The sequence below is a fragment of the Ursus maritimus genome, unplaced genomic scaffold (assembly GCF_017311325.1).
Source record: "Ursus maritimus isolate PB19 unplaced genomic scaffold, ASM1731132v1 scaffold_12, whole genome shotgun sequence".
Lineage (NCBI taxonomy): Eukaryota > Metazoa > Chordata > Mammalia > Carnivora > Ursidae > Ursus > Ursus maritimus.
The window spans coordinates 66,609,069-66,633,891 of record NW_024423564.1 but is presented as its reverse complement, the minus strand read 5'-3'; the positions used below and the strand labels follow the sequence as shown (position 1 = coordinate 66,633,891).

The window sequence follows — 24,823 nt, the reverse complement described above, 5'->3', positions numbered from 1 at the left end:
GTGTCAGAAGCGGTAGTGGTGTCATAAAGGCAAGACTGAAGCAAGGATGGTCAGAATCTGGCTGGATGATAGATAGGCCAAATATGTCTGGCTCTTTGTGTGTGGATAAAGTTCTCCTCTCATCCCTATGCTAGGATACAACCCAATGATAAAGTACATCAACTTTGAATTCCCTTTTTAATTTCTACCAGTAGATTCTGTTATTCAAAGGCAGTAAGTATCTTGAAGGCAAAAAACTGTCTCCAGGTCTGTCACCTAGGAATTGCCCCAGATGCTTACTGTGGATTAATAGTCAGATTTGGGTTCAAGTGCTGGTTTCCTCTCCACTAACTGGCAGGTCGGTTTATCTCAGCGTGCCCTCTTATAAAAGGAGGGGTATAGAAGTAGGTGGTCTTGCCAGCCCTGAAACAAATCTGTATCCCGAGACTTCAGTGTTAGATAGCGTGAAATCCAGTGTAGTCACACTCAGAGGCAAATCAGCCAGTCACTATGAATATGGATACCTTCTGTGCCATTCTGTGCTGTATGAATTGTGCTCAAGGAATTGTATTTAATAACTTCCTGTGTATTTCATGTTTACATAGAGCTTCAGGCTGGTAACAAAGAATGTGTAAGGTGGGAAAAGGAGTAGCTTTCTGAAATAGAATTGTGCATGTATGTATTTTACACATTACAAATATGTAAGAATTGGGGTATTAGGACCAACTTTCTTTCTTACGATAGAGCATACAATTAGAAAGCACGTAGACTTTGAATTCAAACGTTGGTTTGACTCTCAGTCTACCACCTACAGCTGTATTTGCTAACTTGTCTGATTCTGTATCTTTGTTTGTAAAGCCATGATAATGCCAACCTCACTGGGCTGTTAGGAAGATGAAATGAGGTGATGATTCAACAATGTTCAGCACAGTACATGACACTGAGTGTGTAGGTGACATTTATCATTTTAGAAAAGACCTGTAGGAAAGAGATCAAAAAGTAATTTGGAAAAAAGTAGTTTTGGAAAGCATTATATTCTTATTGTTTGCTATAACATGGAAAGTGATTGCTCACACTGATCAGTTTATAAATTTTAGAAAATCTGGTATAGTATTTAGAGGCTATGGAATATGAAAGATCTTTGTACTTAGAGAAAGTATTTGGAGTTAGCTTACATTTAAAAATCCTAGAAAGGGTGAGTGGATTTAAGGAAGTTTATAGTATAAATATTATTTATATTCAAAATAGATTATTAGATGCCAAATGGAGCTAGTGACCTAATGATGGGTTAAGTGTCATAAGCTATTACTGTATGTATACCTCAACTGTCCTGTTATTAAAGATGTACATACTTCTTATTTTGGTTACTTTTTTATTATGCAAGGAGTATAGAACATTACACAAAATTTAGAAAATACAGATACATAAAAATAAGAGTATAGGGGCTCCTGGGTGGCTCAGTCGGTTAAGCATCTGCCTTCGGCTCAAGTCATGATCTCAGGGTCCTGGGATCAAGCCCCACATTGGGCTCCCCACTTAGCGGACAGTCTGCTTGTCCCTCTCCCTCTGCCCCTCCCCTCACTCATGCTTTCTCCTCTCTCTCTCAAATAAATAAAATCTTAAAAAAGAAAAAGAATATAAAAATTATCAGTAATCTTACCATCCAGAGAAAGCTACCATCAGTCACTATTTTCAGGCATCTTCTTCCAGACATTTTTTTTTAGTGGGCTCATGCTGTCTGGAAACCTGCTTTTTCACTTTTTTTTTTTTTTAAAGATTTTATTTATTTATTTAACAGAGAGACAGCCTGCAAGAGAGGGAACACAGGCAGGGGGAATGGGAGAGGAAGAAGCAGGCTCCCAGCGGAGGAGCCTGATGTGGGGCTCAATCCCAGGACTCTGGGATTACGCCCTGAGCCGAAGGCAGATGCTTAACGAGTGAGCCAGCCAGGCGCCCCTGCTTTTTCACTTATAATATCGTCAACATATTACCATGTTAATAAATATACTTTTATCATATAATCTATATAACAATATACTGTATAGATTAGATACATTATATAATTAATACCCTGTTTTGGAAATTTTCTTGTTTATGATTTTTCAGGAATTGTATTTTTTTTTAAGTATTTATTTCAGAGAGAGAGGAGGGAAAGCATGCAAGCATGAGCGGGGCGTGGAGCAGGGGGCTGCCGGGCAGGGGGAGAAGCCAACTCCGGCTGAGCAGAGAGCCCGATGTGGGGCTTGATTCCAGGACCCCGGGATTATGACCTGAGCTGAAGGCAGACACCTAACCAACCGAGCCACCCAGGCACCCCTGTATTCTGTTTTTTTAAAAAATAACTTCATTGAGATATAACTTACATACGATTCACCCATTTGAAGTGTATAATTCAGTGGTTTTGATATTACATTGTTAATTTTTTTAAATTGTGGTAAAATACAACTAAGATTTCTCATTTTAACCGTCTTAAGTGTGCAGCTGAGTAGCGTTAATCGCATTCACCACGTTGTGCAGCCATCACCACTTTTCTAAAACTTCTTTGATACACAAGCAGAAACTGTGCCATATAGAGATAAGTCCCCATGCCTCCCTTCTCCCAGTCCCCGTTAACCTCTGATCTACTTTCTCCCTTTATGAATCTGCCTATGTTGCATCCTTCACACAAGTGGAATCACAGTATTTGTCTCGTTGTGTCTAGCTTATTTCACTTAGCATTACTGTTTTCAAGGTTCATACACATTAGCATGTGTCAGAACTTTTTTCTTTTTTATGGCTAATACTTCATAATATGTACATCACATTTTGTTTATCCATTTATCTGTTGTGGGACAGGGCTGCTTCCACCTTTTGGCTATTGTGAATAATGCTGCAACGAACATTGGCATACAAGCATCTGTTTGAGTCAGTTTTGAATTCTTTTGGTTGTATAGCTAGGAATATAATTGCTGGGTCATATGATAATTCTGTTTAACTTGTTGAGGAACTGCCAAACTGTTTTCTGCAGTGACTGTTACCATTTTACATTCCCATCAGCAATGTTTGAGCGTTCCAGCTTCTTCAGATCCTTACCAACACTTAATTTTCAGTTTACCATCCTAGTAGTGTGAAGTGGTATCTCATTGTGGTTTCAGTCTGCATTTCCCTAATGACTAGGATGAGCATCTTTCCTGCACTTGTTGGTCATTTGTGTAGCTTTGGAGAAATGTCTATTCAAGTCCTCGACCCATTTATTAATTGAGGTGGCTTTTTGTTATTCGGTTATAGGAGTTCTTTATTCTAGATATTAAGCCTTTGTCAGATAGACGAGGTGCAGACATTTTACATTTAAGCTTTTGAGGAACTGCTTGACTTTCTCAAAGTGGCTGCACTCTTTTACGTTCCTACCTACAGGGTATAAAGGTTCCAATTTCTTGATGTACTGGCTAACACTTCTTACCTGTTTTTTTCATTTGTTTGTTTTTTTAACAGCTATCCAGTGAATGGGAAGTGGTATCTTACTATGGTTTTGGTTTGCATTTCCCTAGTGACTAATGATATTGAGCAACTTTCCCATACTTACCAGGCATTTGTATACCTGCTTTGGGGACATGTATCCTTTGTCCTTTTTTTCTTTCTTTTCCCCGGAATATTGCATTTTACAAATTGTCTTTGTTTATGAATTGGATTATCTTTTTATTATTGAGTTACAAAGTTGTTTACGTATTTTAGATACAAGTCCCTTATCCAGATATATAATTTGCAAATATTTTCTCCCATCCCATGGGTCGTCTTTTCATTTTCTTGGTAGTACCCTTGGAAGCACAGTAGTTCTTAATTTTGATGAGGCCTTACATCTTGCACATTAGAACATAAGGTATGCGATCTATTGCCTATGATGCAGGGATTAAGAGATTGATACGTTTAAAACTAAAAAAGAGGACAGCTGGTAAGTGTATGTCTTGTACTTGGGACTAAGAGTAGGGGGTGGATGAGAGAGGCGGTAGTGGTGGATGGAAAGGAGGAGTGAGGGTAACAGATTCTTAGTGCTTACTTGACTGATTCTAGGGCATAATTGAGTCCAACCAAGTTAAGTCACACTAGTGGGGTGGGAGAGAGAAGTTGCCCATTTAACAGAATGGTTTCCAGTGTTCTTCCTGTTGTATAGTCATGGCAGGAAAGAAAATTTGCCATAAAATTTTCTATACGTTTATCACTTTTTCCCTTATAGGAAGAAATTAGGCTCTAATCAAGAACTGGGAGTCCCTTATATTCTCTGTTCCCCATTATAGAAATGGGTACAGTTACCTGTGGCCAACATTGAATTCCAAGCTGGGTTAGGATTTAATGGCTGTTTCATCAAAAATGTGTATTCTTAGACTTAAACTTTGATTGATTGATTGATTGATTGTTGATGCACAATGTTACATTCGTTTCAGGTGTACGTAGTGATTCAGGATCTCTGTAGGTTATGCTGTGCTCACCACAAGTGTAGCTACGATCTGTCACTATACAATATTATTATAGTGTTATTGACTACATTCCCTATACTGTATCTTCTATTATAACTTGCCCACCCCCCTCAGCAACCATCAGTTTATTCTCTGTATCTGTAGATTTGATTCTGCTTTTTGTTTGTTCATTTGTTTTGCCGACTTTAATTTTAGATTGAACAAAATGTAATGAAACTAAACTTTATACCCCCAAATTTTAAAAACATGTACTATCTTTCAAAACCAAATAAATAATGGTTTTGATATGCCTGGGTGGCTCAGTTGGTTAAGCGTCTGCCTTCGGCTCAGGTTGTGATCCAGGGATCCTGGGATCAAGTCCGGCATTGGACTCCTTGCTCCATGAGGAGTCTGCTTCTGCCTCTGCCTTCTGCTCCCCCTTCTTGTGCTCCCTCTCTCTCTCTCTTTCTCTCTGGCACATAAATAAATAAGTAAGTAAATAAATAAATAAAATCTTTGGGGAAAAAATGGTTTTGCTCATACTTTCTTCTATTAGCACAGGTTGGTGGACTAAAACGAAGACGATTCTTTGTTAAAGTTAAGCAAGATTAATTATGTCTAAAAAATCAATTGAGAGAGATTGCTTGGCACAGTAAAGTTCTGCAAGTGCTCCAAAGGGTTATTCTGGAGACTAGAAGTAGTATGAGTATATTGTCTTTGCCATGAAGGTGTCATTTACAGAACAACTTGCTTACAATTTTGAACTCTAGTGTCTAGAGTAGGGCTTCATTGAAATATGTTTCCTTTTAAACCTTCGCTGCTGTGCCTTTTGGATTCTCTCAACTGAATGTTGTCTCTAAATTTCCATCTGTTTCTAGGCTATAAAACTGAACTGTTTTCTGTCTCCTTATATAACTCTTGACTTCATGCCCATGCAGTATGTTTTTGTGTTGCTATATTATACTTTTGTTTCTCTTTTGTTTAAAGAATGGCTCACTTTACAGAGAAATTTTTATTCAAACATTTGAATTGGTTTTTGCTATTCTCTACAATGATTTAGTTTTAAATTTTAAATAAGTTCTTGATTGTACAGGTACTGTTTCCCTTTTTTCTTGAAATTACATTTTTTTTTATGTAGGGATTTTATCCTTCATGTGAGGCTATTTTGAATTTCATTTTGCTGTTTTCTTAAGAGTTTATATATACATATACATGTATACACACACACACACATATACACACACACACATATGTATGTACTTTTTTTTTTTATATTTTTATTTCTGAGCAATCTCTACACCCAATGTGGGGCTTGAACTTAAAACCCCGAGATCAGGAGTTGCATGCTCCACCGACTGAGCCAGCCAGATGCCCCAAGGATTTTATATTAATAAAACATTTAAATCATTAATTTTTCTTTGTGGTATTTGCCATTTAGAGATGTGTGGATAGTATATATGCTTTATGTAAAAGTATATCTATTAAAACTTTAAAAAGTTTATATGTATACATGTACATTATAAAGATTCAAACGTTTTGAAAGTACATAAAGTAAAAGTGAAAGTTCTCCTTAATCAACCTCAGAGTACTCCTTATGTAATCACTTAAAAATTTTTTTGTATGTGTATCTGGTCCTTTTTTTTTTTTTTTTTTTTTTTTTTTTAATGTAGGCTCCACGCCCAACCTGGGGCTCCAACTCACGACCCTGAGATCCAGAGTAGTGTGCTCTACCGACTGAGCCAGCCACGCGTCGCTCTGGTCCTTTTCTTGATGTGTCTATACACAGATGCAATGCACGCACATCTGTGTGCACACATGTTGCCTGTTGTTTTGTGACTTGCATTTTTTTGCTTAACAGTGTATCTTGGATAGCTTTCCATAGAGATAGCTCTACATCATTCATAATACATACAAAGATCTATTTAACCTCTTGTATGTTGGTGAACAGTTTGATTTTGTTTACAAATGATGCTGCTGTGAACATTCACGTACAAAATGTCTTGGCGCGCATGTGCAACTCTTTCAGTAGCACAGCTCCTAGAGATGGAAGTACTGAGCCAGAGGGAGTATAAACTGAAATTCTGATAGATTCTGCTACATTGCCATCTAAAAAGGCTGAACCAGTTCACACTCCCACAGAGTATGAGGATGCTGGTTTTCCCACACCCCTACCGCCATTCTTGCCATAGCCAGATAGAGCAGTCTTTTTATTTTAACCGATCTGAAGGGTGGAAAATGGAATCACATTGTTTTAATTTGCATTTTCATGATTACCAGTGAATTGAGCATCTGTTCTTTCCTGTGAATTGTTTATTCTTATCCTTTGCCTATTTCTATATTGAGGTTTTTTCTTTATTTGTTAGTATGATGTCTTTATGTACAGTGTGGATTACCCCTTCCACCTTTGTATGGCGAAAACATTTTCTTCCAGGCTCTTGCTTGTTATTTGATTATATTTATGATATCTTTGTTCTGAAGTTTTTATTATTTATGTGGTCAAACATAAATCTTAGCTGACTTGGTTCTTATTTTAGAATGCCTTTTTTATATCTCAAGATTATTTTTCTCTAATACTGTCATAGGGTTTTTTGCTTAGGGTTTTACATATGGTATGATGCAGGAATCTGATTTAATTTTTTCCCAGATGGGTAGCTAGTTGTGCAAGTATCATTTATTAAATAGTTAATCTTTTCCTCATTGATTTTTATTTCATTTAAGTTTTTTTTAAAGATTTTATTTATTTGAGAGCGCGAGAGAGAGCACAAGTGGGGGTAGGCAGAAGGAGAGGGAGAAGCAGACTCTCCGCTGAGCAGGGAGCCCGATGTCGGGCTCGATCCCCGGACTGAGATCATGACCTGAGCTGAAGGCAGATGCTTAACTGACTGAGCCACCCAGGTGCCCCTTCATTTAAGTCTTTTTTAACTTTTTTCTTTTTTTTTTTTAGTACTCTCTGTGCCCAACGTGGGGCTCAAACTCAGGACCCCGAGATCAAGAGTTGTGTGCTGTAGTGACTGAGCCAGCCAGCCACTCACTCCCCTTACTAGTTCTTAGATTCTAAGTCTATCTTTTTTTTTTAAGATTTTATTTATTTATGTGAGAGGGCACCAGAGCGGGGTGAGTGTCAGAGGAAGAGGCAGACTCCCTGCTGAGCAGGGAGCCTGTCGCGGGGCTGGATCCCGGGACTCAGGATCACTACCCAAGCTGAAGGCAGCCGCTTAACCAACGGAGCCACCCAGGACCCCCAAGTCTGTCATTTATTGAATTCCCATTTATACTTGGGTCTGTTTCAGGACTGTTGAGTTTCATTGTTCTGTTTGCCTATTTTTATACTAGTGTCATACTGTTTTAATTATTATAGTTTTGTGGTATTTTATGCCACCTGGTAGGACAAGTTCCCACTTGTAGTTGTTAAAATTATTTTCAGGTTTGGCCTTTCTCCTCGCATTTACTGTCTGATGAACTTGAGAATCAGGTCATTCTGTTTCATTAAAAAAATTAATTCATTCCAGTTGAAATTTGTTTGAGGTTGCAATAAATTCATAGATTAATTTGTGGAATTTTAAAATATTTATAGTATTGCATCCTTCTGTTCAGGAACACAGAAACACAGATGCCTTCTTTTTACTTATTTTTTTAAAAATATTTATTGTTTTTGAGTAAGCGCCCAATGTGGGACTCATGACCCTGAGATCGAGAGTCGCATGCCCTTCCAACTGAGCCAGCCAGATGCCCCAAAGCTTTCTTTTTATGGTAATGGTTTTAAGGATTTTTAATTTCTTTATATGATTTTTATACATTAGTTTTAATCCTAATTTAAGTTTTATTGCTGTTTTGAATAGGATCTTTTAAAATGTATATTTTCTAATTAGTCATTGCTAGTTGATTGGAAAGCTATTGATCTGTTTGTTTATAAGCAAGATAAGTTCCTGTTCTCATAAATTTTTAAATGTACTCAAATACATCTCTGATGCCAATTTTTGGAGCCTCTGTGTTTGAGGCTATTTGCATAGTGGATTGGATTGTCATTTATCATACTATACTTGTTCTGTAGTTATTTGTTGACTTTGCTCCTTTCTTGTGTACATTTGTATGATGTTGACCCAGTTTGGTAGTTCTTTTCCTTGATTGGTATGTAATTTGTAGTTTAGCCACTGATTATTTTGGCCTTTGCTCCAGGAATAACCTGAATGTGTTTGTCTAACTTCTCCCTGACATGAATGCTCTCATAGTAGGTCTTAAATCTAGCAGTGTAGACCATGTATTTAGGACTGTGTTCTTAAGGAGAATACCTCTAGTTGTAATAGCTAATAACAATACTTTGTTGTAGCCGATAGTATAGTATAGATATTATTTCTGATAGTATTAATTGTGTTTTAGAAATGAAGCAGCTGAGATCTAAGAAAGGTTACACAGTTTTCCAGTGTCACACAGGGTTGTGACAGAGTTTAGTCTTAAAATAATCCCGTAACTTTCAGTTCAGTGTTCTGAGGATGTGACTTCATGCAAGGTTCTTATGTCCTTGTGGTTCTTGCTGAATTCTTTGTTTCTCTAAGTGCATTTCTCCATTAGTTTGATCATTTTTGCAGATGCTCAAATGCTATGTTTGTATACATTATTGAATTCAGAGTTTGGTATCCTTTGCACATTTTACTCAAAGAGTGGATTCGTAAATCCAAATAAATTCTAGCCCTTAGGGAGAACCTGAGCTGTTAAAATGTTGTTATTTTGTGATGATGCTTTTTACAAATTGCATCCTCAAGTAGTTAAATCTCTTAGGGTGACTTTATTACTTTTGGTATTCCATAGGTAGTGATATTCTGATTTTAGTGTTATTTACTTTTCTTTAAATAATAAATACAATTAGGCCTGCTTAATATTTTAAAAACCTCTCTTTTCTAATGTGAAATAGAGGCAAGGGCTTCATCTGAGTGGTTTGATATATGTCCTCCAAGTGTTCTCACAGGAAATGACTTAACTGAACTCTAGGCTCTTAGGCCACCTGCAACAATATTTGGGTTGTAGTGATACGAGTGCATAGCTTGTAGACCCTACGGTGACTGTATGAATTGGTCATTCAATTAACAAGATCAGAGAGTGTTTTCCAAGATTAACAAGACCTCTGGGCCTGTCCATTAGTGTTGGAAGTTTTCAAATTATTGCTTCTGAGCTCCTGAAATCCCAGGAGGCTTCTGGGCCTGGTCTTCATCTTTGACCATTTTCCATCTCTTTCTAATGTAGGGAATACAGATTGATTAAGAATGGGTGAGATGAATTAAAAGAGAAATACTGGCAATGACCAACTGGAATGAAATTGGAGTGTGAAAATTGCAATTCACAGTTGCTATAGGGCCCATTCGGTATGTCAATCAGGTACCCAAATCCTTAGTTATCTGAGAGCCTTTCGCAAACTGTTAGAGGGATATGCAGACTTACGCAGGTGGGGAAATAGTGTTGGGGGGTTTCTAACTCACCCTTGCTTTAAGTTTTATTTATTGTTCTGTCTTCTTGCCACCTCCTCTGAAGAATCAGCTTCTTCCCCAAGCAGACGGTGCTGGTAAAGACTGAATTCCTTAGGAAAAGTTGTGCAAGTATGAAGAATTGCCTTATTAGTTAATAGTAGGGTGCCCGTCACTTTATATATGCAGGTCACTATTACATCCTATTTACCTTCCCTGAATCAGCGCATGACCTGACATTTCATAGATACTCAATAAATATTTATGGATTTAAGTATTGCCTGAATTAAGGTTTTCTTATATGAAGAGCAAAACATTGAGGAAAATAAATAGTGCTATAATTATGTGCAGTTGAATGGATTATACCCCTCCTCTTCTTTTCGGAATATAAGCTTTTAAAATATCACTCTTTAATTAGAAAAAGAAGTATGCTTCATTTTAATTTAAAATCTGTCTGCTAAAGCTTTTTGCTTAAGAAAAGATTTAGCTTGGTTTATAACTTCCATAGTTTATAGTTAATGTAGATTTGCAATTAAATAGGCATGTGAAATGCAATGCATACATTTGGAAATACAATGAGGGCAGACTAAAAATGAGATTGGAAATCCGCTAGCAACTTAAGTCAACTATTACACTCGGCTTCTCTTGCCCTGGATTTTTTTTTTTTTTCTTTTAATGCTAACCTTTCTTTAATGGTGATTATAGGAAAGACCCTTTTTCAAACCCACTGTCGGTGAAACTGGAAGGAACCTTAAACGTTTGACCAGTTTTAAGCATCTGGGCACTGTGTTAGTTTTTACATTCAAAGTAATGGAAGTTCCCCAAGACTGGCAGATTCTGTTCTTGGAAGGTCCTTGTCAGACATCTCATTTAGAGTAATTGGAAAAAGTTCTATTGGAAATCCCTTTGAAATGAATGATAGGCTTACGTAAAATGTTGCTGGGAGGCTGTAGGCTCTGAAGCTGTTGTTTGCAACAAGCACCAGACTGGTGAGTGGATCGCTCTGGATAGTCCTTGCAGCATTTCTGGGTGTTCTGCTGAAGGTGCATTGTTGATAGTACATAACCAAAATTTACATTTGAAGGTTCATTAATCTTCTAGGGAATCCAAAGTAAACTTAGTCTTAAATGCTTCATAGATGCGTCCACTATTTAAAGGATGCCCAATAATCTTAACACACATAGTTACATTAAAAATATATTTATATCTGATATATCTGCTATGTGCCCTTTGTTGTGAGGCTCAGAAGCAGTCCCATGGTACTTTCCAATCACCACACTAACTGGAGGAGGTATCTGGCATCTGGATCTCTTCTTGCCTCCAAGGACTTGCCATTTATGCATCATTTTTACCTTTTTTTAATTTTTAGATTTTATTTATTTGAGAGAGAGAGAGAGAGAGAGAGAGACCACGAGTGGGGGCGGGGAGGGGCAGAGCAAGAGGGGAAAAGCCGGCTCCTGCAGAGCAGGGAGCCCTAGGCGGGGCTCCGTCCCAGAACCCTGGGATCATAACCTCAGCTGAAGGCAGACTATTAATCACTGAGCCAACCCAGGCACCCCGTATCAGTTTTACCTTGAACTCTTTTTTGTTGTGGTGGTTTTGTTTTTGGTTGTTTTTATTGTTTTTGTTCACATAGAACCACGTTACCTAAATTAAGAAAGAAGGAAAGATGATTGCTAAGAAGTGAAAGAAGTCCGTCAAGATGATTGGAGATTTGATACCATAAAATTGTCAACATTCACCTAGTAAAGTAGAGTGCCATTCTGTCCTTATTGAGAGCATGGTGCTTTTTTTTTCTCCCTCCAAATCTTAGTATGTGGTTTATAAAAATTTATTGAGTTGTTTTTTCAGTTTCTTACGGGAGAAAATGAAAGTAAAAAGTTGCGACTGTTCCTCTAAATGAATTGAGTTTATACATTTGTCACTACAAAGCTATTTTTAGTTGAATAGTAGCTTGTAATTGTATTTATTGTAGTTTATAGTATTTATAACCTGCTGTGGTTTTGAATGTTGTTCTTAAGACTGCAGTTAGTGACCCACTAGGTTTTAATTGCTAGGAAATTTCAGAGAATGTGAAAAAGTTTTGGTTAAGCCTGGGAAATAGCCATTCTTGCTTTCCTCAAAATTGGCATCAGTGACTACTTAATGACAACAGAATGCTTTAAAAACATGCTCCTTGAAGTTGTTATTAAAATACCATAATAGCTAGTGTGTAAGTGATAGTTGCTTTTTTGTTGTAGAAACTCTGTGGTAAGAGGAAAGCTTCAGCAAAATCCTTAAGAAAAATATAGTATAAAACAGTAAATAGAGGATTTTAAAAAGTGGAATGTGGATGAGAAATAGGAAGACACATGTATAGATCTGACGTGGTTATATTTATTTAAATTCCTTGTTTTGTTTGACTTTGTAGATAAGGTTGTTTTCTCTCTTTTTGACAAACTGTGTGTAATTATTTTTTAAAATATCATTTGTATACTTCTACAGTTTATAACTAGTTTCTCTTTTAGAAAAGTGATATGCCAAAACCCATTTTAATGCAATGTAAAGCTTGCAAATTGGAGCACTCCAGAGTCAGGAAACCAATACCGTATGTACTCATTTCTAAATTACTAGCTGGGCTTCTAAATGTATGTTGTTCCTGCAGCAGAGGCAGTCCGTACAGAGCAGTCTGTGTGGTTGGTGTTTCACTAAGCATTTGCCATTGTTTAGTACTGTTTGTCTCTGCAGTTATTCAATATTACCATATGCTATAATCTCTAGACCAGATGCGAACATCCAGCAAGCATAGACTTCCAAGCAGGAAGCAAAGTAAGCTGTAGGAAATGGAGCTGCTATAAAATTTTATGGACACTAGTTGCAAAATGCTTTTTGAAAATTATAATAGTGAGTGGGAAAGTGGGTCACGCCTCATTTTTTATAGTCTTTTCTACACCCATCTTTCAGTAGTTTCCTTATGCTTGGTGATCAAAGTAGCATTTAAAAATGGTGTGGTGTGGAAATAATTTTAGAATAACAGTTTAAATAATTAAACATTTTGTATTTCCATTTTCTGTAAACAATGGGAGGGTTTTTTTTTAAAGCCTGTTACAACAACTAAATACACTTTTGATTATTCTAATGGAAGGGGCTGTATGACTAAGAGACACGAGTGACGCTGCGGTTTTGTTTATTCTCATCCAACTTTATGCCCAATTTTAGTCAGCAAATAAACTATTTAGAGTTTGTTTTCCTTTGCTGACTACCTTGCCGCTAGCTTACTTTACTCAGCAAGAACAAGTTTAGCCAACAATGTTTAGAAATAGAAAAAGGGGTAAAGAATATATGGCTTCTGCAGTCCAAAAAAAGAAGACTCACCATAACCTAGGTAATTGAGAGTTTTTATGAACTGTGCAATTGAAATATCCTGCTTTAAAAGGAGGGTGGGAATGTGGGCTTCCTCAAATCTAAATGTTGAAATTAAAGATAAATTTAAGATATTAAATTTTTATTGTACACTTAACTATAGGTGAGATAAAAACCCATTTAGGGAGTCTTAAGAATTTGGGGTGGGATGATTGTTGTAACTGAAAATTGAATATAGTTCTGAGTGCCCTGATATTTGAGAGTAAAAACACTTTTTTAAATATTAAGTGTTCTTTTTATTATTTATTTGAAACAATTTTTTTAAGATTTACTTGAGAGAGAAAGTGAGATTGAATAAGTGGGGGGAGGGGCAGAGGGAGAGGGACAAGCCGACTCCGCGCGGAGCACAGAGCCCGACTTGGGGCTCAGTCTCACAACCCTGAGATCATGATCAGAGCTGAAATCAAGAGTCGTTGGCTTAACCGACTGAGCCACCCAGGTGCCCCAAAAATGTTTTTTAAGTAGATTTTATAGTTCTTTTGATTTAATGACAGGGAATGTGTACGTTCATGTGGTGGAAGAAGCTTCTCATTATTCAGAATTGTTTCTTAGATCTACATTGTTTTCTCATTCCAGTCATGGGGAAATGGCAGAACAACACTATAGCATCTCATATGACTTAGTTCAACTATTACCCTACACCCTGACCTAATGCATCATTAGGTCCTACACAATAATGATCATCACAATCATAATAATACTATTCTACTGACCTCTCATAGGCTATTCGTATCTGTAATTTCACTTAAGCCTCTTGATTGGTCCTTCTATAAAAACCATTAAAGTGCGTACGTATGCAGGTGTGTGTATATGTATATACGTAATATAAAAATGGTGTATATATATATACATATAATATAAAAATGCTTCTAGATTATTTAAGATAAGTATCTTCATAATGGCAAGAAGATAATTGATGACTTTTATCTCATACTATGCATCAGGCTCTTTGGTAGGCAATTTATATATGTTATCTCATTTAGTCATCACCACTAACTTATAAAATAGGTATCTGTATTCCCATTTTACAGATGAGACCTCTAGTTGCAACTGGAGAAGGAGGAGATGGATATTTAAGAATGGTAAGGAAGGTAGTGGTCTCGGTAGAGAGACAGTGGTACTTGAAGGCACTGTTTGATTATGTGACCACTCTCCAGAGTGGTTAGGAAAGTTAATTTTGTGGAGGAGGTAGGATTTGTGCTATTTACCAAGAAAGGGAACAGACCAGAAGAACAGGGTTAGTGTAAATGCCGATGAGTTCAGTTCGATGTTTTAAGGAAGGGAAGCATTTTGTAGAAGGTGGGTATGGCCAACAGTGGTGAGATTTTTTTTTTTTTTTTTTTGCCTTGAATTATATAGGTTTTTGTTAGGCATTTCTTTTAACATTATTAATGACATTTAAACTTTGATTGTGTTTCTAAAGAATTATAATGAAATGTTAAGGCCTTGAATAGTTACATAAATTTCGGGATGATTTCTTGGTGTGTGAACATTTTAGCTACCATGCCCTACCAGGTTAAGAATTTTTTTTTTTCAGGGGCGCCTGGGTGGCACAGTGGTTAAGCGTCTGCCTTCAGCCCAGGGCATGATCCCGGCGTTGTGGGATCAAGCCCCACATCAGGCTCCTCCGCTATGAGCCTGCTTCTTCCTCTCCCACTCCCCCTGCTTGTGTTCTCTCTCACTGGCTGTCTCTATCTCTGTCGAATAAATAAATAAAATCTTTAAAAAAAAAAAATTTCTTTTTCAGATTTTATTTATTTATCGGACAAAGAGAGAGAGACAGCCAGTGAGAGAGGGAACACAAGCAGGGGGAGTCGGAGAGGAAGAAACAGGCTCCCAGCAGAGCAGGGAGCCCCCTGCGGGGCTCGATCCCAGGACCCTGAGATCACGCCCTGGGCCGAAGGCAGACGCTTAATGACTGAGCCACCCAGGTGCCCCAAGAATGTTTTTTAAGCAAGCTTGATTGTATAAAATCTCTTAAAATTTGTTTATTATTTGTTTACTGTACAAGCAAAGCATATTATAGAAAAGTTAGACTATGGAAATTAACATGAAGGAAAAAAATTGATAGTCCTACCACTGGGTTGAGTGTATTATTATTATTATTATTATTATTTTTTTTTTTTTTGAGAACGAGAGGGAGAGAGAGAGAGAGAGAGTGAGCCGGGGGAGGAGCAGAGGGAGAGGGACAAGCAGACTCATGCTGAGGGCGGAGCCAGACCTGAGGTTCCATCCAAAATCATGACCTGAGCCGAAATGAAGAGCGGGATGCTCAACCGACCAAGCCACCCAGGTGCTCCTGGGTTGAATGTATTCTGATTTTTTTCCCTATGTGTTGTTTCTTTCAGAAATATGGTTACACCCACCTTTCTGCAGGAGAACTTCTTCGTGATGAAAGGAAGAACCCAGATTCACAGTATGGTGAACTCATTGAAAAGTACATTAAAGATGGCAAGATTGTGCCAGTTGAGATAACCATCAGTTTGTTAAAGAGGGTAAGGACTGTGAATGCCAACCAGTTTAAACCAGCAAGGAAATGAGAAACTAAATCTACTTTTCCTTTGAGTATTTAAAAAAAAAAAAAATGAGAGTACTAAATTTCTTGGCTTGTGGTAGGTGGCCATGCTGTTTGAGAATGGTAATACTGGACATTCTGCTTTCACCTGGGAAGAAACTGGGCAGTAGCAAGCATTCTCTACCTCGATCTAGGATCAGCTAGCTCAGTTTCACATCCATATGTGTGTCCTTGATCCTTCCACAACATGCAGTGTGTCACTTCCATTTCTGTTTCTTCTTCCTTTTCTCCCTTCCCTCCTCCTCTTCTTCCTTCCCCCCTCCTTTCCCTTTTCTGTTTTCTTGTAAGCCTTCTTTCTTCCCTCCCTCCTTCCCTTCCTTCCTTTCCTTTCTTCCTTTTTCCCATGACCCTCCAATTGTTGCCATTTTCTCAATTTTGATGTTTCCTTTTGTGGTGAATGTGTCACCATCGTCAGTATGAAATATGGAGATTAGCAGCTATCAAATTAAAATATGTCCCATCTTAAATATAGTTATCTTGCATTTACGTGGTATCTCTCCACTATAGATTCCCAGGATGAGTCATTAACATGTATTTTCACATACAAGAAACTGCGAAGGAGAAATGCAAGAGTGAGAACAGCAAGAAATCGTTGAAACCCAACGGGAGAGAGATCTATGAGCACCTGGGTGCAACACAGGAACTTGAGGGGGAGGAGTGGCTCATTTACACGCATTCTTACCTTTTGTTTCAGAGATTGGAGTCACCTGCTTCTATTCCAGAATATATCCTCCCTCCCTATTCTTTAGATGTAATGCCCTTTCTCCGCTTTATCACTAAACGTGAAAAAGTCATCTCCGTTTTTCACTTTCTGCTCTTCAGCCCTTTGTAGTCAGGTTCTACTTCCATCTGCATTGAAACTACTCTTGCTATTGTTACCAGTGATCTTTCTTATCAAATCTAGGGGTTATTTTTAGTGATTTTTCTTACAGCATTTAACTCTATTCACTGTCTTTTTGAAATTTCGTTGTTCTGTGTGACACCATTTTTCTTAATTCTTTCTGCTTCAACAGCTGTTGTTCCTTACGTCTCCTTACAAGTTTCCTAAACCATGGTGTTCTCTGGGGTTTATCCATGGTTCTCCTCTCCTTTTACGTAGTCCATGCTGGATGCTTTTTTTTTTTTTTTTTTTAAGATTTTATTTATTTATTCGCCAGAGAGAGACAGCCAGCGAGAGAGGGAACACAAGCAGGGGGAGTGGGAGAGGAAGAAGCAGGCTCATAGCGGAGGAGCCTGATGTGGGACTCGATCCCATAACGCTGGGATCACGCCCTGAGCCAAAGGCAGATGATTAACCGCTGTGCCACCCAGGCGCCCCACATGCTGGATGCTTTTAGCCATGCCCACGGCTCTCATTATACTAACACATGCTAAAATCGATAGCTCTAGCACACACCTTTTTCCTGAACTCCAGACCTATATTTCTAATTACTAGACAGCCGCCCAAATATTTAACAAGTGTCTCAGCGTATCAGTGTATCATCTAAAGTGTAATCACCCTTCATCTCCTGTCCTGGTTAATGGTTCTACCATCTGTGCCCAAGCCAGAAATCTGGGGGCTATCCGGTATTTTCCACCTCTTCCTCACTTTCCCATATCAATTCAGTGAGCAGATCTTCCAGTTAACTTCCTCTTAACCCTCTTTGACTTAGTTTTTTTTCTCTATTACCACTGTCACCGTAGTTCAGGTCCTCTTTTCCTTACCTGGACCATCACTAGAGCCTTCTCATGAGTCTTTTTACCTTTAATCCATGCTTGTCCCCTTCTAATTCAACCTTCATGGCGCAGTCAGGGTGATTTTTTTTTTTTTTGAGAGGGGGAGGGGAGGGGGGCAGAGGGAGTGAGAGAATCTCAAGCAGGCTCCACACCCAGTGCGGAGCCCATCACAGAGCCCATCATGGGGCTTGATTTCACAAACCCGAGATCATGACTTGAGCCAAAATGAAGAGTTGACGACGCTCAACAGACTTAGCCACTCAGGCATCCCAGTCAGGGTGATTTTTTTTCTAGAAGGTGATACAAGCATATCCTGCTTAAAATTCCTTAGCGGTCCTCTGTTGCTTCCAGAATAAAAACCAGTTCCTTTGGCATAATAAATTGTTCCTTAATCTTTCCCCTACCTGCTTTCTAGTCATATCTCCCACCACTCTGTAACATGTCCTAATATTCAGCTGCCTCAGCTTACTTCAGATTCATCAAAGCTGTTATGCTTTCTCATGTCCGAGCCTTTATATATTCAGTTTACACTCTCTGGAGTGCCTTGATCCCTGTCTGCTTGCCACTTCATGATTTAGGACTCAGCTCTTGATTTAGGAATCAGCTTTATTTCTTTGTTTTATCATAGCATCCTTTCATACGTCCTCATAGAACTTAGCACATTTCTTTACCCGTTTGTTACCTGCTGAACCATGAGCCCCGCCAAGAGCCATGTCGCTGTCCATGTTCCCTAGTAATAGGCCTTGAGTTAATGTACATTGAGTGAGCACAATATCCATGCACCTCTTCAGATACCTTCCCTACCATAATTGGAGTAGAAATGCTATATAGCAGGGGCCCAAAAACATTCTGGGCAAGTTTTGTATTCTTGGAGAATATTGGAGAAGCAAATGCTGGGACACAGCCAACCCTCAGATGAAGGAATCAGAGGGCCTGATGGCCCTTGTTCTTCTGGAGGAACAAGGAGATAGTTTGAGCACTGAGGGGACAGGCTGTTGGTTAGCTTTGGAATAGAGGCTTCTCTAGAGCGGGACAGAGCCATGCATCAGTGCATACCCCATGGTGGCGGGCGGTGGTGAGGATTTGGAGACCTCAGAGATATGCATCCCCTGTTCACATATTTCGACATTCTGGCTTCAGACTTTGGGGGAGGGTGGTGAAGCGTGCTCTCTTGCTGTCTTTCTTGACTGAATTCTTTCCTCTGCTACCTGTGTTATGGGGTAGCTAGTGGCTTTTAAAGTTTAATTAGCTTCTGTCAGAAATATATTAACTTTTATGCTAATAATTAATGCTAGCAATCTCTTTATATTTGTCTGAAGCTTTGTGCAGTTGGACTTGAATTATTGCAGAGAATCTGAATGGCTGCAGAAGCAGCATACTTCTTCCTACAGCAAAATGACTTGGGAATTGGGCGGGGGGGGGGCAGGGGGGTAGGCAAGATAGGGTCTCTAGGGGCTGGAGCAAAGATACTGGTTAATGCTTTTTTTTTTTTTCTTTTTGCCCTTCATAACTTTGTGAATGTATATATGAAAGTAATAAATGCTTACTGAAGAAAATCTAGAAACTGCAGGAAAAAAAGTTGTATGTGTGTATGTGTATAAATTGGGAAGGGATACATACCTGTAATTCCACCAACTTGCTACACTGGATCATTGCCTTTAAGTCTTTTTTTTTTTTTTTCTATGCACCCTCCACTCTTTACTAGTGATTTAAGGAATAATAATAACAAAACAAACACTCATATCTCCAACACCCTGCTTAAGAAATTGCATTTTGTTGGAGGGGAGCGGGGTGGGGGGATGGGGTAACTGGGTGATGGACATTAAGGAGGGCACGTGATGTAATGAGCACTGGGTGTTATATAAGACCGATGAATCACTGGACTCTACCTCCGAAACCAGTAATACGTTATATGTTAATTAAAATTTAAGTAAGCATAAAATCTTAAAAAAAAAAAAAGAACTTCTCTACCCTTTTCACTCCATTTTTCAACTAATCTTTTTGCTGCCAATTTAAAATTAATAGAATTCTGTACGTCTTTATATTTTAATTTCTTCTGTGTGGTCAGTCAGCATTTTGTAGTCATTTATTGATATCTACCTTACGAGCTTTTTTTTTTTTTTTTTTTCACATTTCTGCTTATGCTTCATTGTTTCAGATACCCCCTCAAATGGACATCGTTCCTGAGTCAAACCTTTTCTTCTACCCTCGCCCCATAAACTTCATAAAATTAGTCACTCCTTCAGTTAGGCTACTTTTGAACCTAGTATATGCTTTTCTTTAACATGTTAACACTGAAAAAAAGAAATTGCATTTTGTTGTTGTCCTGTTGAACCTAAATCTTCCTTCTCTTTTAGGAAATGGATCAGACAATGGCTGCCAATGCTCAGAAGAATAAATTCTTGATTGATGGGTTTCCAAGAAATCAAGACAACCTTCAAGGATGGAACAAGACCATGGATGGGAAGGCAGATGTGTCTTTCGTTCTGTTTTTTGATTGTAATAATGAGGTAATGAAGACCTTCATCAGCTCACATGGGCTTTAACCAACGGACAGTTGTTTTTAGAGAGAAACAGTGACTTTGTACTTACATTTACATGTTATATTGGCAGCAGTTTTACTTTGAACTGGTAAATTGAACTGGAGAGGCACTGTCTTGCTGTTGGACTACTAAAAACTGTTTGGCATCAGCAACTTTGTGGACCTCAAATTTGTTTTATTTTCAAGATAACAAGTAGTTGCTTTGTTTTTAAGTAAGAATTGACGTGTCCAATGATGTGAGGTAATGAGGCTGCGCTCTTATCAGAGAGCATTGCCTTAGGATGTTAGGGAAACAGTTTTGGGAAGTTGGGAAAGCTTTCTTTTTTAAACATATAAGCTAGCTTGATTTGGGAGGGGGGGAAGATAGCTTGATAGTGATCTCCCTAAGAGTGAAAGGATCTTGAAAAAAGCAGGGAAGCCTTCTTTTTCTTCCTGGTACTTCTAATAACATACCCAGACATACCTTTGAATAACTAAATGAATTTCTCAGGATCATTTAATTAAAGGGCCTGACTGTTTGACAGCTGCACTATAACTTCATTAAATTAGTGCCAACAGCCTGAAAGAATAAGACTCTGAAGTACTGCCTGGAAGGAAGTTGGCTCTTCTTGGGTTGAATTGCAAATGTGCCTCTGCTGGAGAGACTTGCTGCAGCCTTTGCGTTGTTTGAAAATCTAACTCTCTTTTTCCAACCCTCAAAAATATGTTTTCAGTTATTCTTCAAAGATAACTTTAGAATGTTACCACAGCTTTATAACTAAGGAATGTTTATTCACTATTAACAAGGGATACTTTATTCAAATGCAAATTTGTTGATTCTTAAATATTAGGAGATTTATGGAATTATCAAAAAGTAAGCAAAATGGAACAAAGTTTGAGGCATGTAATTCATACCTAATAAGTTAATAATATATCCTAGATGGAAGCATACACATACAGATCTTCTTTTTATTGCGGTTTAAAAAAAAGTACACAGGAAAAACTGAGTCATGAATGAATTCTTATTATGCTCTGTACTTATTTAACCTAGTTTATATAAATTGAGCCACATGTTTAAATTTAAAAGGACTTTGCATGTTGATTAATGAATTAGACAAATTAGTTTCAATGTAGGAGTTTTTGTATTCTCTTCAAACTTTGTTCTCTTTTCAGGTTAAAAGAATGGCAAATGTGGGGGCGCCTGGGTGGCGCAGTCGTTAAGCATCTGCCTTCGGCTCAGGGCGTGATCCCGGCGTTCTGGGATCGAGCCCCACATCAGGCTCCTCTGCTAGGAGCCTGCTTCTTCCTCTCCCACTCCCCCTGCTTGTGTTCCCTCTCTCGCTGGCTGTCTCTCTCTGTCAAATAAATAAATAAAATCTTTAAAAAAAAAAAAAAAAAAGGATGGTGAATGTGAATAGCAAATTCACATCTTTTTTTTTTGTAATGACTATTTATTTCTCTTTTTAGATCTGTATCGAACGATGCCTTGAGAGGGGAAAGAGTAGTGGTAGAAGTGATGACAACAGAGAGAGCTTGGAGAAGAGGTACTTTGCAGATTTTACACATCGCCGCCTTAGGCTCAGTTGGGAACTTTGAGGAGCAGATTAAATACCTGCCTCAGTTTGCCCAGACACAGAGAATGGCATGCTTCAATACGTAAAATGTCTTGTCTAAGGAGATGGTAAGGGAGTCAGATCTGGGTTGTGCTCTGAGCGATCCTGTAACATGGGGAAGAACGGGTGGATACTTAGAACCTTGCATTATTTGCTGTTTTTGCAGAATTCAGACCTATCTTCAGTCAACAAAGCCAATTATTGACTTATATGAAGAAATGGGGAAAGTCAAGAAAATAGATGCCTCTAAGTCTGTTGACGAAGTGAGTATCCCTAGCTTGCCTTAAAAGAAAAGTCAAGTAAAAATGTGATTTAGCAGGGCCAGGGGGGGTAGGTAGGCAGGAGAAAAAGAGATATGACAAGTTAGTTTGTTTGCTTTTCAAGACCCTGGAGACTAAATGAAAAATGAGCTTTTTTTTCTCCTTTTTGAAAAGCGTCTAAAGTAAATTTTACAACTTCAGACTTGTTCCTCACAAGAAATGCGTGGTTATTAATTCCAAACCTCTTTGCTCAAGCACTGGAAAATTGGCATTTTGAGAACTATGATTTGGACCGTGTTCACTTTTTAAAATCTAATGTGAATGGCAATTCCTCTTAGCTCAAGGGCACCGGGCTGCTTCCATCTCTTCATCACAGAGCACAGAGCTCTAGGGGCGCAGGGCTTCCAGACCCGGCCCTTCTCTCCTCTGAAAATTGATGATCTCTCAGTGCCCAGCAGCTCTTTCTAGTATCTCTTAATCCATCTCCTCTTGCCTTGATTCCCTGAGTCTTCCTTTCTGGACCTTCCTTGTTTATCACATAGTTCTGTTGGGTTTTTTATCCATTACTCCTTCCCATAGAAGTGAGCTGGTACATCAGGGAAGTTAGTGCTTTAGAACCAGATCTAGAAAAACAAGCCACTTCAGTTTGCATTTTATCAAGTAATTGCTACCGATCAAGAAATTTGTTTTGTCCTGAAAACACAATAAAATTGAATGTACCTGTTTACCATTTTTTATGTATTTTTGCTATTACATACTACTGTCTAAAGTAAAATAGATGAAACCAACAAATTACAATATTTTTAATATGATACATCTTGAAAATTAATTTAAAAATTGACTTTTTAACAGGAACTTAGCCACATAATGTGTTTTAATAATACCTGCTTTTTAAATTACTATTATTTTTGTCCTTTACAGGTTTTCGATGAAGTCGTGAAGATTTTTGACAAAGAAGGCTAACTCTAAACCTGAAAGCATCTTCGAAATCATGCTTGAATATTGCTTTGATAGCTGCTATTACAACCCCTTTTTAAGGCAATTTTAATCTTTCATAATTACATCTCAATTAATGGCTGGAAAGTATGTAGTAAGACAAATTTTTTATCTTAGATTTTTTTGGTTGTAGGAGTAGACAGTGAATTCGGGTCTAACTTCATCTTAGCTATGGTGCTCACAAAACAAAGAAGGATATCAGCTTAGTTCTTTGTTTTTATTCAAAAAGCATATCCCTTTTATAGTTTGTGCCTTCTGTGAGCAAAACTTTTTAGTATGTCTGTATATCCCTTTAATAATTACAACATGTTAGGATTAGGGATTCCCCACATCCTTTTTTTCTTGCAGGTTTTAAATTTCCAACCTGTTAAGTGAATTTGTGGACCAAATTCCAAAGGAACTTATTGTGTAGTCAGTTCTTGCAAAATGTGTTTGGTAAACAATCTTATAAAATGAATTCCTAGAAGTGTTTTAGTATTTATCAAATAACTGACCATTTCCTATAGAAAGGTAAGAAAACTTAGGCTTTGTTTTATTACAACTTATACAAAGTTGTGTGACAGGGCATCTTCTTTGCTTCCAGGGATTGGGATGGGGTCACTGGGGGTTCAGAGCCTGGCAGAATTGTCAGCTTTATTCTGACATTAATCTGAGGGTGAGGGGCAAGGATCACATCTAATGACCTGTGTTCCTGTGCTCTATTATATAGTGTTATTAATGATTAAATTGATCTTAACAAAATTCCTAGCAGTGGAACCTTGAAATGCATGTACGAGGTTTATGGTAAATGATTTGGTTAGCGTTTTAGTAACACTTGATTCAAAGTGTTTTTGTTTGTTTTCTAGACTAAATGTAGGATTGGTATGAAGTAAAAACATCTGGTTAATTTTCCATTTGTGTTTTATTTTCTTGAATACTTTTTTCAATTATTTGTTTAAGGAGATTTAAAAATCATTGCACTTTGGTCAGAAAAATAATAAATATATCTTATAAATGTTTGATTTCCTTACTGGTTACTTTTATTTAGTATATTCTTTTTTGGCATCATGTTGAAGCATTGAAAGTTACAGAATAAAAAAAAAAAAGGCTATAGAGCCCAAAGGAATTGTCTCTTAAATCCATTCTTCCTTTAAAAAATCTCTGAGAAATTTGTTTTCTCCTTTCTTATCTTTTTCTGCCATTACTAATGCAGAGTGACTTCCAGTGTTCTTAGTGTGAGATTTATTAAAATGTTTCTCATTTTTGGTATACAGGTTTAAATCAGGTAAGGAATTTTGTCCTTGCGTAATTTGATTTTATATTTAAAGTCCTTGGGAATAGGAGCCACCTGGCTGGCTAAGTGGTAGAGCATGTAGTTCTTGATCTCATGGTCATGAGTTCAAGCCCCACATTGAACACAGAGTTTACTTTAAAAAAAGAAGAAGAAGAAGTATAAAGTCATTGGGGATAGTGAGTGCAATTTATGGATGTTCTTACATTATAATAGGTTCATTTCTTTCTATGTGTATTATGAAATTCACTTATTAATGATACATTTTTCAACAAACTTGCCATTAGGAAACAAAGTATCTGTAAGTACTGTAACATATTAGCCACCAAAATTTGTATTGAGATTATCTTGGTTTCTTGGAAGAGATTGTAATGAATTCTTATCTAGAGATGTAGTCCAGCCTGGACAGAGGGACTTTGCTGGTGGTTTAATCAAACAGCGGCAGGATGAAGCGAGAGTAAAGACTAAGGCTTTGAGAGCATTCCTACTCAAATAAGTGAAGAAATTCATCAGATGGCGGAATCTAAATATTTACATTCATATTGGGAAAGCAAATTTAAGGTTTTGAAGAAGACTGCTGAGACTAGGTGCTTTGGTTCCTTTCA

General features: G+C 37.8%; 1 protein-coding gene across 2 annotated transcripts in view; it reads left to right on the top strand.

Moving 5' to 3' along the window:
- CMPK1 (cytidine/uridine monophosphate kinase 1) overlaps positions 1 to 23,839 on the top strand; it is a 34,225-nt gene extending 10,386 nt beyond the window's left edge. For both annotated transcript variants that reach the window (XM_040627332.1, XM_040627333.1), the window contains exons 2-6: positions 15,616 to 15,762; positions 19,916 to 20,068; positions 21,547 to 21,623; positions 21,859 to 21,955; positions 22,874 to 23,839. In XM_040627332.1, coding sequence (XP_040483266.1) covers positions 15,616 to 15,762; positions 19,916 to 20,068; positions 21,547 to 21,623; positions 21,859 to 21,955; positions 22,874 to 22,915 — 516 coding nt within the window. In that variant the 3' untranslated portion in view covers positions 22,916 to 23,839. The remainder of the gene's footprint in view (positions 1 to 15,615; positions 15,763 to 19,915; positions 20,069 to 21,546; positions 21,624 to 21,858; positions 21,956 to 22,873) is intronic.
- The last annotated feature ends 984 nt before the right edge of the window (positions 23,840 to 24,823 follow it).